The 12,302-nt window shown below is 36.1% G+C and overlaps 1 protein-coding gene across 4 annotated transcripts in view; it reads right to left on the minus strand.

Moving 5' to 3' along the window:
* The window catches only part of EXOC2 (exocyst complex component 2), a 386,269-nt gene that overhangs the window by 104,342 nt on the left and 269,625 nt on the right, over positions 1-12,302 (minus strand). For all 4 annotated transcript variants that reach the window (XM_066376909.1, XM_066376910.1, XM_066376908.1 and 1 more), the window contains 4 exons: positions 9,183-9,328; positions 8,967-9,048; positions 8,130-8,232; positions 3,584-3,702 (listed from right to left, as the gene is read on the minus strand). In XM_066376909.1, coding sequence (XP_066233006.1) covers positions 3,584-3,702; positions 8,130-8,232; positions 8,967-9,048; positions 9,183-9,328 — 450 coding nt within the window. The remainder of the gene's footprint in view (positions 1-3,583; positions 3,703-8,129; positions 8,233-8,966; positions 9,049-9,182; positions 9,329-12,302) is intronic.

Genomic DNA, 12,302 nt, shown 5'->3' on the forward strand with positions numbered 1-12,302 from the left:
TTTCATAACCAAATTATACAGTCAAGTTGCTTCTTATAAGCATAAGCAGGAAAACCCTTTATCAGACCATGTATCTTATTTGTGATTTGAAGAATATCATCACTGTATTTAGTAGAATGGGAAATGAGGTAACATTTATTGAAAACCTAATAGGTGTCTGGACTACTTCTCCATGCCTCTTTATCTGGACAATTGATAGGCATCATTTCCATTCAATGGAAATATCACCTTCATGAGAATACTTCCTCAGATCTCCCCCTTACTAGACTGGAGTAAAATTCTACACTCCTCACTTTATAACACTTTCACATTATATTTATGTAATAAACACATGATTTTTAAAAATATAGGTCTCTCCCACAAGACATCAAGGTCCAAGAGGTCAGAGATCATGTCAGTCTTCTTCACCACTGTGATTCCAGTCCCTTGCAAAGGAAGCATCTGGTGCACTGATTATCAACCCTGGCAGTACCTGAATCATCTGGAAGCTTTAAAAACTATTAATACCTGGACTCCACTGCTAGAGGTTCTAATGCACTTGGTAGAAGTGGGGTGGAGGACAGGAATTGGTAGTTTTAAAAGCAACAAAGGATTCTGGTGGGCAGTCAAGGTTTAAGTCCTGCCTAACAATAGACTGAATAAGCAAATAATGTAGGCCTTCCCTATACCTCCCCAAGACTGTAGACAATGTACATCATTTTAACTTACTAAAACTATAATTATAACTACATTAATTAATTAAAATAATTAATAGGAATTTTGATGTGGCATCAATAAAGAAATACTTGACTTTTGCTAAAAATCAAGACTAGTAACAGAATCAGTTGGAAAGTACTCTAATTTGTGACAAAACTGCAATAAATAAATAATTGTGACTCTTTCACTGTACTTCCTTCTATGCCAGGACCATTGTTGTCATGTTAGTTACTTCTCTTATTCTTGGAAACCTTATTAAGTATCACTTATACCTTATTTTATATAATCTATTTGGCGCCTCGGGCCATTGCCACTGCATTTGCCAAGGTCAACAACACTGGCTTCAGTGGAAAATCTAAAGGACACTTCTTTATTTTAATTCTTCTTTTAAAATCCTTGCTCATCACTCTTCCTCTCTGCTCTGGTAATACTATTCCCTCCCATTTCTCTTCTAGTCCTGTGAATACCATTCTTCTCCTTGTCAGGTTTCTCTTCTCACCAGTCCAGACAATATCGCTCCCCAGGATTCTGCCTTACGCTTTCTCCTTTTTCATCTTTTTGGTTGAAAGCATCAACTTCCAGGAACCATATATATACAAACCACATTCACATATCTTGCTCTTTAAATCCAACTACTATTGAATATCTCCTCTTGCTTGTCCACACAAAAGGGGAGAGGAGAATCATTTTCTCTAGGTTTCCTAACTCAATGGTGCCATCATCCCAACTAGCTGCTATGGTCAGATTCTGGTTTCTGAAAAGCTCTTGAATCCACTCCTGTTTCCACATCCACTGCCTCCATGCCAGGTGAGATGCTTGAATCACCACAGCAGCCTCCTAACCAGCTTCACTACTCCGAGATCACACCCTCTCATCCATTCACCACGTGGAAGAGTGGACTTTTAAAAAACAAATCTCATTGGATCTTTCCATTGCTTCAAACCCTTAATGGCACCCCCAACACATTCTGGATAAAGCCTAAACTTATTGAAGCAGCTAACAGTCCCATTCAGGACCCAGCACCTCCTAACTCTGGCTACTCTGATCATGCTCTGAGCTCCGGCCACACAGAATTCAGTGGTTGTTTCTTGCTTGAAATCTGGCAAACATTTTACTTTCTCTTCCTGGAATGGTTTTTATCTCTTTCTTCTTTCACACCTCTATTTCAACCAGCCAATAGATTTATCCAATAGACCTCAAAGCACGTAGCAATGTCTTCAAATCTTGGAATGTCACTTCTGCAACCACAAAATCTGGGATCAAATGCTGCTCCTAAGTGCTACTACAGCACTTGCAACTTCCCAAGCTTGAAACACTGTATTTCACTAGTCACTTTCCCTGTTCTTCTTTTCTGCTACTTTGGAAGCCTCATATGAGCCAGGCTCTTATCTGCTGTACTAGCCACTATATCCGTAGTACTCAACAGTGGCTGGCACATGGCATTCAGGAAATTGGGTGTTTGTGAATTCAGCTGTGACTTCTTCCTTCAAACTTTCCTCAGGGTCTTTGCAAAAACTTGTCCTTTTTTCAGGCTGGAATGAGCCGGCAGGCTTCTTCACATCTTTCTAGTGTTAGTTAACATGGAGATTCTCCACAACACCTTCCCAAACCCACCAACTAAAGCATTCTCCTCAGTTCTTCTCCCTCATAATACCATTATTTTCCTTTATATCACTTGGCACACTTTTATATTTGGTTATTTATTGTTTAATTCCACATGGCAGGGTCCATGTCTGTTTTATTCACCACTATCTATCTGTACCTGGAACATAGCAGGGCTAAACATATATTTTAAAAAATAACAGGTAGGTTATTAGCATACATAAAGGACTAATATCATTTCCAACATCATGTTGCCACAGTTGACCACGCAGGCTTCCTCTACACAGTCATAAATAAGGAAAGCTAACATATTTCAAATTCATGCACTTATTTTTTCTTGAGAGAGAGACAGGTAGGGGGGAGGAGAGAGATGAGAAGCATCCACTTGAAGTTGCATCACTAGTTTTTTTATTTTATTTTAATTGATTGCTTCTCATATGTGCCTTGACTGGGGAGAAATGGAGGACTCAAGCTGAGCCAGTGACGCCGTGCTCAAGCCAGCGACTCATGATCCCACGCTCAAGCTTGCAAGCCCACACTCTAGACCAGGGGTCTCAAACTCAACTCAGCATGTGGGCCGCAGAGCAAGATCACAGCCGTTCGGCGGGCTGCACTAGGTCTACAAAAGTCAACTGTTACGCAACACTTTTCAGTGTCACAAAACGACCAGAAACTGTAGTTCGCATCACAACTGCTGTTAACTAGCTAGGATGCTAGAGAAATGAAAAATACAAGTAGGCCCCTAGGCTTACTTAATTTTATCCAAAATATTTTGAACTTCGTGGATTAGTCTGCGGGCCGCACAAAATTGTTCGGCGGGCTGCATGCGGCCCACAGGCCGCAAGTTTGAGACCCCTGCTCTAGACAGAGACCTCGGGGTTTAAAACCAGGGCCCTTAGCATCCCAAGTCGATGCTCTATCTACTGCATCAGGCTCAAAATCATCCCTTTTTATAAAAAAACCTAAAAGTGTATCAATTAGTAAGGCAGTTGTCAATATTAGTCTCTAATATTTAGTCGTAAATTAAATATATTCAAATTTCATGAAGTTAAGCAACTGATCCTTAAACTAAATTTTTGTCAACACTGCTGATCGACCATAATAATAGGTACATTTATAGTTTTCAGTTCTATTCCTCAGATATGATGCCATCCGGGGAGGGGGACACCACAGATATGGATATCTAGAAAAGTAATTAATCATTCCTTTGATCATTAAGTGTTTCCAAAATGTGTTAAAGTGACAATATGAAGTGGCACAGTGCACCAGAAGGGAAGAACCTTGCCTTTCAGATCCTGTATGGAGCCCTCTTTGCAGCTGTGCATGAGCTGAAGGATCCATCCATGCTGAGCTCCAATACACTGCCAAGCAGGGTCACCCGGTGCATGAAGGTCAGACAGGTACCTGAAAAAGCAAAGCCAAGGCTGACCAAGCAAACTTTCTCTGCAGCCATAAATAAGGAAAGCTAGTATATTTCAAATTCATTCACTTTTCTTTAAAAAAAAAACTAAAATTTTATCAATTAGCAAAGCAGTTGTTAGTATTAGTCTCTAATATTAGTTCTAAATGAAATATATTCAAATTTCATTAAGGTAACAAACAACAATAAAGCTATATTTTATAAAACTAGGACTTGATATAAAAAGACATCTAAGGAGAGAAAGGCAACTTATAATCCAATCCAATATACTTAGTGAGAACTTACCTTTACACGGATTTACATTTAGTGCACAGAATGTTTCTACTTAGTTCTGTCATTATATAAAACACAGCTGGGAGCCAGCAGAGCACCTGGTGAATATTTTTTCAATTTCAGTTGTTTTATATTTCTTTCTGGTCTGAAATGTGGCCACTAGATGGCAGAGTAACACTGTCTTCTATATAATCTAAAATTTACTGTCAACTGAAACTTAAAGCCACTTTATTACATGAGGAGATCTGGTTACAACAAGCATTTACCTCTAAGTCTGAATCCTAATCCATAACTGAAAAAATATTTCTCCAGAAATATAGCATAGATGTGCATTTTTCATAGTTTTAGTTCTTCAAATATTTAAAGTCTTCTTTGTACATAAAATATCAAAACTCAGATACACAACTGAAACAGATTACAGTTGAAAAATTTCTGCCAAATATCATTTAAAATATTTGGCAGAATACCCTTTTAGGAAAACTGCTTCCTTATAATTTTTAAACTACCGAATAAGAACACCAATGACCCATTACAAGAATTCTTTCTCAAGCAAAAGAAATTGATAAGCACTTTTTGTTTAGTAACTTTTAATATTGTAAGTCTCTTTAGTATGGTGACTAAGGTCTCTGCAAAAAATTTTTTTTTTAGTTTTCCCATTGATTTGAAAGAGAAAGAGTGAGTGAGAGAGAGAGAGAGAGAAGAGGGGAAAAAGAGAGAGAGAGAGAGAGAGAGAAGCATCAGCTTGTTGTTCCACTTAGTTGTGCCCTTACTGATTGCTTCTCGTGCATGTCCTGACTGGGAATCAAACCCATGACCTTCTCGTGCATGTCCTGACTGGGAATCAAACCCATGACCTTCTTGTGCATGCTCTGACTGGAAATCAAACCCATGTGCCAGGAAGATGCTCTACCTACTGAGTCACTCAGCCAGGACCACAAAATGTAATAATAATCCTCTTTCTATTGTCTTTTTTTTTTTCTTTTTTTTCTGAAGCTGGAAACGGGGAGAGACAGTCAGACAGACCCCCGCATGCGCCCGACCGGGATCCACCCAGCACGCCCACCAGGGGCGATGCTCTGCCCCTCCGGGGCGTCGCTCTGCCACGACCAGAGCCACTCTAGCGCCTGGGGCAGAGGCCAAGGAGCCATCCCCAGCGCCCGGGCCATCTTTGCTCCAATGGAGCCTTGGCTGTGGGAGGGGAAGAGAGAGACAGAGAGGAAGGAGGGGGTGGGGGTGGAGAAGCAAATGGGCGCTTCTCCTATGTGCCCTGGCCGGGAATCGAACCCGGGTCCCCCACACGCCAGGCCGACGCTCTACCGCTGAGCCAACCGGCCAGGGCCTATTGTCTTATTAATGAGTATTACATTAAAAGTTTTATAAAGAAAGATAAACATATTCTCTTAGAAATTTTAGTGTTTCAATTTAAAAATAAAACCTGTGCTAGGCTTTTCCTTGGTTAAATGACTTAATCTAGTAAATTTCTTTTAGTATGTAGCTAAAAAATAAGAACAAGTTTCATTTCAAAAATATTTGTTTAGAATATGATACATATTATTGCCATTTCTTTTAAAGTTGTATATTAAAGAACACTTTTTAAGACTTTTTTAGAGGAAAAAGTTAAAATGTTAATAATAATAAGCATAGGTTTAATATTTTAATATTTGGGAAGTAAAGTTTTAAGCCATATTCAGATATCATTTTTAACAATTACCAGGGATAGGATCACACTGACATGGGAAAAAGTATATGAAACTTTGCTTCTTGCTAAAGAAACAAAGATCAAGGCAGATTAAGGACAGTAAAAATAATCAGAAAGTTTTTAGTTAGATAAAATAGAAAACAAAAGATAACATAGTAGTAATCTGATTTGCACTCACACCACACATAACTTCAATTATGTATAATACAGATGTATTTTGTTAACAGCAAAGCGGTCTCTATCCCCAGGTGGTACTCACAGATCACATAGATCCCAAAATGCAAAAGAAATCTGACCTGGTTGTGACATTACTTTTCCTATTTATAATAACCAAAAATTCAATTTTAAAAGAGTAATAGAATTGCTAAATAACTTCTCAAAGTATCTAAATAAAATAATAATTAAAAAAATAAATGAACTACTGGACATTGTTATTTACATTCTTGTTCTTTTCCCCTTAAAATAACAGGAAAAAAGCATTTAAATAGGTCACTTAAAAGAATCTTTTTAAACGCTAGTCATATTTTAAATGCTATCCAGTAGGTTAAACAGTCATAAGAACTACACGTTAGCTATCTACATAATAGTAATTCCCTATATAAAGACATCAAACACTCAATGAGGTTTAACACTATTATTACTATCAGCAAATTTAATAGAATAAATGCCAAATGTAAAATAAATATAATGCATAATTAGCAGAACCTAGACAAAGCACTGACCAACTGTATATACCCTGGACAAGACGAGTAACATTCCTGAAACTTTCTTTATATGTAAAAACAAAACAAAACAAAAAACACTTGGATAACTAACATGTTAGTTTTTCTACAAGCCAGAAAAATCCCCAAAGTATTGTACATTCTTTTTTTCTTATGAAGATAGCTTAGAGAAAAGCAAAGATGGGCTCTGAAAGCAGACAAACAGGAGTCCTACCACTAGCTGTGTGCACTGAGCAGACACTAAATCAGGTTCCGTCTCCGCACCACTATAATGGATATAATACAGATGTCTCTGCATGGTGAGAGGAGGACTAGAAATGATAAACAGCACATCTAGCATGGTGCCTGGTGCACTGCAGATGAGGGTGGGGCATTAATTTTAGTGTTTTCTACTCCACCATAAAAGCCTCCTCCCCCTTCCTGGGGGACAACATAGATATGCTGACAATGACAATGGCTCATGCTTCTACTATGCTCCTTTATCACTAGGAACACAGGTCTTACTGTGGACCTCTGTCCTCTCACAAGTGCAAACAAAGCAGCAGCTTTCAGACCAAACCCTCCTTCCATATCTAGAAATTATTTTTAATGGTGACACAGTAACAACAGCCAAATGTATACATATATGTAGTCTATTTTAATTTTATAACTACTGAATATTTAATAAACCAATAATTAAAGAGGGTATTAAGTATGAAAATAATAGCTTATTCTGAGAACAAAGGTCACATACAAAATATGACATCAGAAAGTAAATATTTTTAAGTCACTGATATAAAAGTTTAAATTTATTTTGTGTCCAAATCCTAATATAAATTCTCTCTATATATAACACTATGTATATGTGCAATTTATTGATTACTTATGTGTCTGGTGCTATGTTAATTCTTAAATATATTCTTATCTCTGCAACTACCCTGAGATGTAGATTATTTAAGTATGTCCATTTCATAGATGAATAAACTGAAAAAGAAAACTCAAGTCACCCAGTGAACAACTAGCTCCCATTATGATACTCTGCTTCTTTCTCAGGCCTCTCGCCACACCTTGCTGCTGTCCATCACTTTCAATATTATTGCTGTTTTTTAAAAAAGTTTCCCATTTTCTTTAGAAGACTAGAACCTTTCAGACTTTTCTCTCCTGTTGAGTCATGACCCACCCTTCAGCATGAAGAACTTCCCACACACTTTGTGGCAATGACATGCTCTAAACCAGGGGTCTCAAACTCGCGGCCCGCGGGCCGCATGCGGCCCACCGAACAATTTTGTGCGGCCCGCAGACTAATCCCCTAGGCTTACTTAATTTTATCCAAAATATTTTGAACTTCGTGGATTAGTCTGCGGGCCACGAGTTTGAGACCCCTGCTCTAAACCATAGAGGGAGCTCCTGCCTCATAGCCTATGGGTGCCCACAGGGTGCAGCACCTACACCATCCAGCTATGTTTGGTATGCCCTCACTGAGCAGCAGGAAGAGGGGACTAAGCAATGAGGCTACTTCTTTCCTCAAACAGGCAGGATTTTCTTACCCTTAAGGAGTAAGTACTTACAAATTTATTACTATACAAGAATTACAGTGTTCCACACTAGGTACTCCTAAGTGTTTTCTCTTTCATTATTTCATCAATCTCCTTATTTCCTCCAAGTCAGCTTTAAGAATTAGATGAAGTATCTGGTACAATACATACGTGAATTGTGAAAATTCCTGTAGAAGGTTTACCTTATATAACGTTTCTGGTCATGTAAAGTTGATGGTGTCTCAAGCAATTTCTCCAGAAGTAATTCTTTTAAAGCTTCGATCCGCATTTCTACTTCAGCATAATCTATTTTTTAAAAAGAACACATATATGAGATTTATAGAATGGGAATGTAAAATGAAATTATGGAAAGCAAAACAGTGGTTGGCTTGGGGGTTAGAGAGGCTAGCTGAGAAGAGGCTCATGGGAGCTTTCTGGAGAGATGAAAACATTCTACCTGGGGTGCAGGTTACAGGGGTATATGCAAATGTCTGTTTATTTCACTAAACAGTAAATTAACTACAATCAAGATAAAATTAAGTTTTCTGAGACCTTATGGAGTGGGGACTTACAAACTAAATAAAGCCTTCTGGTATTTCTCCTAGTTCATAAGGCATTACCATAAAGCATTTTAGGCTTTTGTTATTGTTTTATTTTCTGTACCTGGCATTAGAGATCACTTCAAAAGTTGTTAATGTCGGGTAAGAATTCATAAATATATCAATCTTTCTGAAGAGGGAAGATTAAAATGTAGGTTTCCATCTCTATAAATTATCTATAATCAATTCTTTCCAATAAAAATAATTTTTAATAACATCGTGGTTAATAAGTGGCAAAGAATGTCTAAGATTATCCTACAGTGTGGTTGTTCATTTTCACTATATCTCAGTAAGAAAAGCCATAGTTTATTATTTTTGAGGTAAATGTTTTACATCTGAAAAAGAGCACCATGTAAACAAAAACTAAAATGCATTTAACATTCTTTCCCACATTGTTCCTGTAAAAAGAAAAAAGATCTAAAGGCAATAAACAAATCTTACATTTCTTGAAAACTTGCACCTCCGTTTTCCCAAAGAGTGACTTGGCCTTTTCATAATCATTAATAACCACATCATAATCACCCTTTAAAATAAAAAAATAGATAAATAAATAAACATTTTGGAGACTGTCATTAAACTATAATGAAGATAAAGAATATCTTAATGCTTTAAAATTTATGACATCTAGAACCACAGGTGCATAAACATGTGCTCTACCTTTTGAATATTCCTTTCAATATTTAGAGGAAGGTTGAAAAGAAACTTAAATCGCTGGAGCACATTGAGAGCGTTTCTAGTAGAATCTGCCTTGTCCTTTCGACCTAATACTTCTTGAAATAATGTGTCCGCAGTATTACTTGCTCCTATTTAAAAAAAAAACACCTAAATTAGATAAAAATCAACTTTATTCAGAAAATGTATAACTAGACAAAAGAAACAAACTAGTAGATTGCTATTGTGGCCTCACACTAAAACTCAATAGACTTTTTCAAAAGTTAGCTATAAGGGATATCTTTCACGGTTGTTAAAATACAATTTCATTTTGCCTGCTAAGTCTTTTCTTCTATTAAGAATGATATCCAATTGAAAATAAGCGTATTTACCAGGCCACATAAATTCTCTAATGTGAATCTGCATTTATTTTAGTCCTTCTTCTAAATTTTATAGCAACTATGGGCACTTAAGTTACTTCATTATTTCAGACAATAGGTTAAAACACACATGTATATACATGTGCATACACATGTACACGAAATTATCTGGATTCAGTATCTACATATGTGGTTATACACAAAACAAAGAAAATATTTTTTAGGAAAGTTGTTCAATAGAAATATTTTAGAACTAACCCCATTTCTTGGTGAAATTATCTTTGTGTAGCCGGCACAAAAAAATTACGTAAGCATTAAACTGACAAACTCTAACATATCATTAATGATTAGTTCTTAATCAGCTAATGTTTATAATATTATACACAAACTGGACATTTTATATACACATTTTAAACCCAGAAGACCTTAAACTATATGAATCATTATAATGAAAGAGTGGTTTTATCTAAAGTGAAATTTATAGTATTCAAAAATAGTTAAACTTTTTCAATTTAGAAATTATTTTTAAATAGCCACAAGGAAAGGGGAGAAAAAGAATAAACTGTTTTCGGCTGTTTGATCACTGCCCATAAAAAGTTTCTACATTATCTGGTCTACTGACTATACTTTAAGCAAAGATGAAAAAATTACCTCAGTCTCACTGGGTGGCTCACAAGCTGTATTCTCTACTCCACACTGTGGGTGGCCTGATTATGTTAAAAGTCATCTTTGTAACATAACTGTTTTATCTAAATATTGTTTAAATTCTGTCGAAATTTTAAAAGCCTAATATAAAAACTTTGTTTTTTCAAAACAGCTGTTTTCATTACATTCTACTTAATGTCGGATACTAAATTTCTGTTACAAGATGAGAAAACATGCTCTCTTCTTGACACCAAACCACGTAATGATGCTTAAAAGAGTATTTGAAAGATGATAAGGTTAAAACTTTTTTCTTCAAAAAAATTATTATTTGTTTACAATATAAAAATATAAACCTCATTAAATGCTTCATAAATGAATAGATACATGAAAGAAAATAAATATTTTTAAAAGGTTAATTACTTATGTGTGAATTATGGGTACTAAATTCTTAAACACTTTTTTAATATATAATGAAGGAATTTAGAATAAAACGTATGAGAGTTCAAAATTAGATTTTTCTCTTCTTATTTTAAAGATAATAAAAAAAATACCAACTAACAATTTTAACTCCTCTAAAAAGTATGAAAACAAGTACAGGTAAAAAATCCACTTATAATTAAATAAAAAGAAAACATTTTACAGAATAAATTTGCTGAATTTACAGAGGAAATTATAAAATATAAAATTATGATTTATTTATAAAGAAATGTATGTATATATGGAGAATTTTAATTTATGCAAAAAATTATAAATTTTAAAACTGTAATCTTAATTTATAGATAATTTCTGTCCAGAAATTATTACTCTGTTTTGAATTTTACTGCACTCGTAATAAAATTTTGGAAGTTCCTAACTCTTTGATGACTGGATAATTATATCCAGGAATAAAACATAGCAGTGAAACCATGATTAGTGTAAACATATAAAAATTACCAGCATCTCACATAATGCATTTTATGTCTTTATTCTCTAGGGCCACTAACAAGAAAATGAAACTGGATGGGAAGCACACAATATTGTATTTTAAAGTTGTACACCTGGAATTTATATAATGCTATTAATCAATGTTACCATCATAAAAAAAGATATCAAAAAAATTCCCAGCCAAAAAAAAAGTCCTGGACTGGATGGCTTCAGAGGCAAATTTTACCAAATATTCAAAAAAAAAAACAAAAAACAAAAAAAAAACACCAAACTTCAGCTATTCAAAAAAATTTAAGAGGAGGGAAGATTTCCAATCTTATTTTACAAGGCATGCATTATCCTAATTCTAAAACCATGTAAAGACACTACAAAGAAAGAAAAATATAGGTCAGTACCCTTGATGAACAGAGATGCTGAAATTCTCAATAAAATATTAGCAAACCAGATCCAGCAATACATTAAAAAGATTATACACCGTGATCAAGTGGGATTTATTCTGGGGAGGCAAGTCTAGTACAATATTCACAAGCCAATAAATGGGATTTAGCACATAAACAAAAAAGAGCCTGATCAGGCGGTTGCACAGTGGAAAGAGCATCGGACTGGGATGCAGAGGACCCAGGTTGGAAACCTTGAGGTTGCCAGCTTGAGTGTGGGCTGTTAGGCTTGAGTGTGGGCTCTCAGACTTGAGCAGGGGGTCACTGGCTTGAGCGTGAGATCATAGACATGACCCCATGGTAGCTGGCTTGAGCCTAAAAGGTCGCTGGCTTGAAGCCCAAGGTCACTGACTTGAGTTCAAGGTCGCTAGCTTGAGCAAGGGGTCACTCGCTCTGCTGTAGCCCCCCAGTAAAGGCACATATGAGAAAGCAATCAATGAATAAGCAATCAACAAACAACTAAGATACCGCAGCAAAGAATTAATTGATGCTTCTCATCTCTCTTCCTTCCTGTTTGACCCTCTCTCTCTCTGTCAAAAAAATAAAAGATAACAAAAAAGATAAAATAACTATCATAACAATAGAGTCAAAGAAAGCATTTGTTAAAATCTAACACCCGCCCTGGACAGTTGGCTCAGTGGTAGAGCGTGGGCCTGGCGTGTGGAAGTCTCGGGTTTGATTCCAGGCCAGGGCACACAGGAGAAGCGCCCATCTGCTTCTCCACCATTCCCCCTCTCCCT

Source organism: Saccopteryx leptura, chromosome 3 (genome assembly GCF_036850995.1).
Source record: "Saccopteryx leptura isolate mSacLep1 chromosome 3, mSacLep1_pri_phased_curated, whole genome shotgun sequence".
Lineage (NCBI taxonomy): Eukaryota > Metazoa > Chordata > Mammalia > Chiroptera > Emballonuridae > Saccopteryx > Saccopteryx leptura.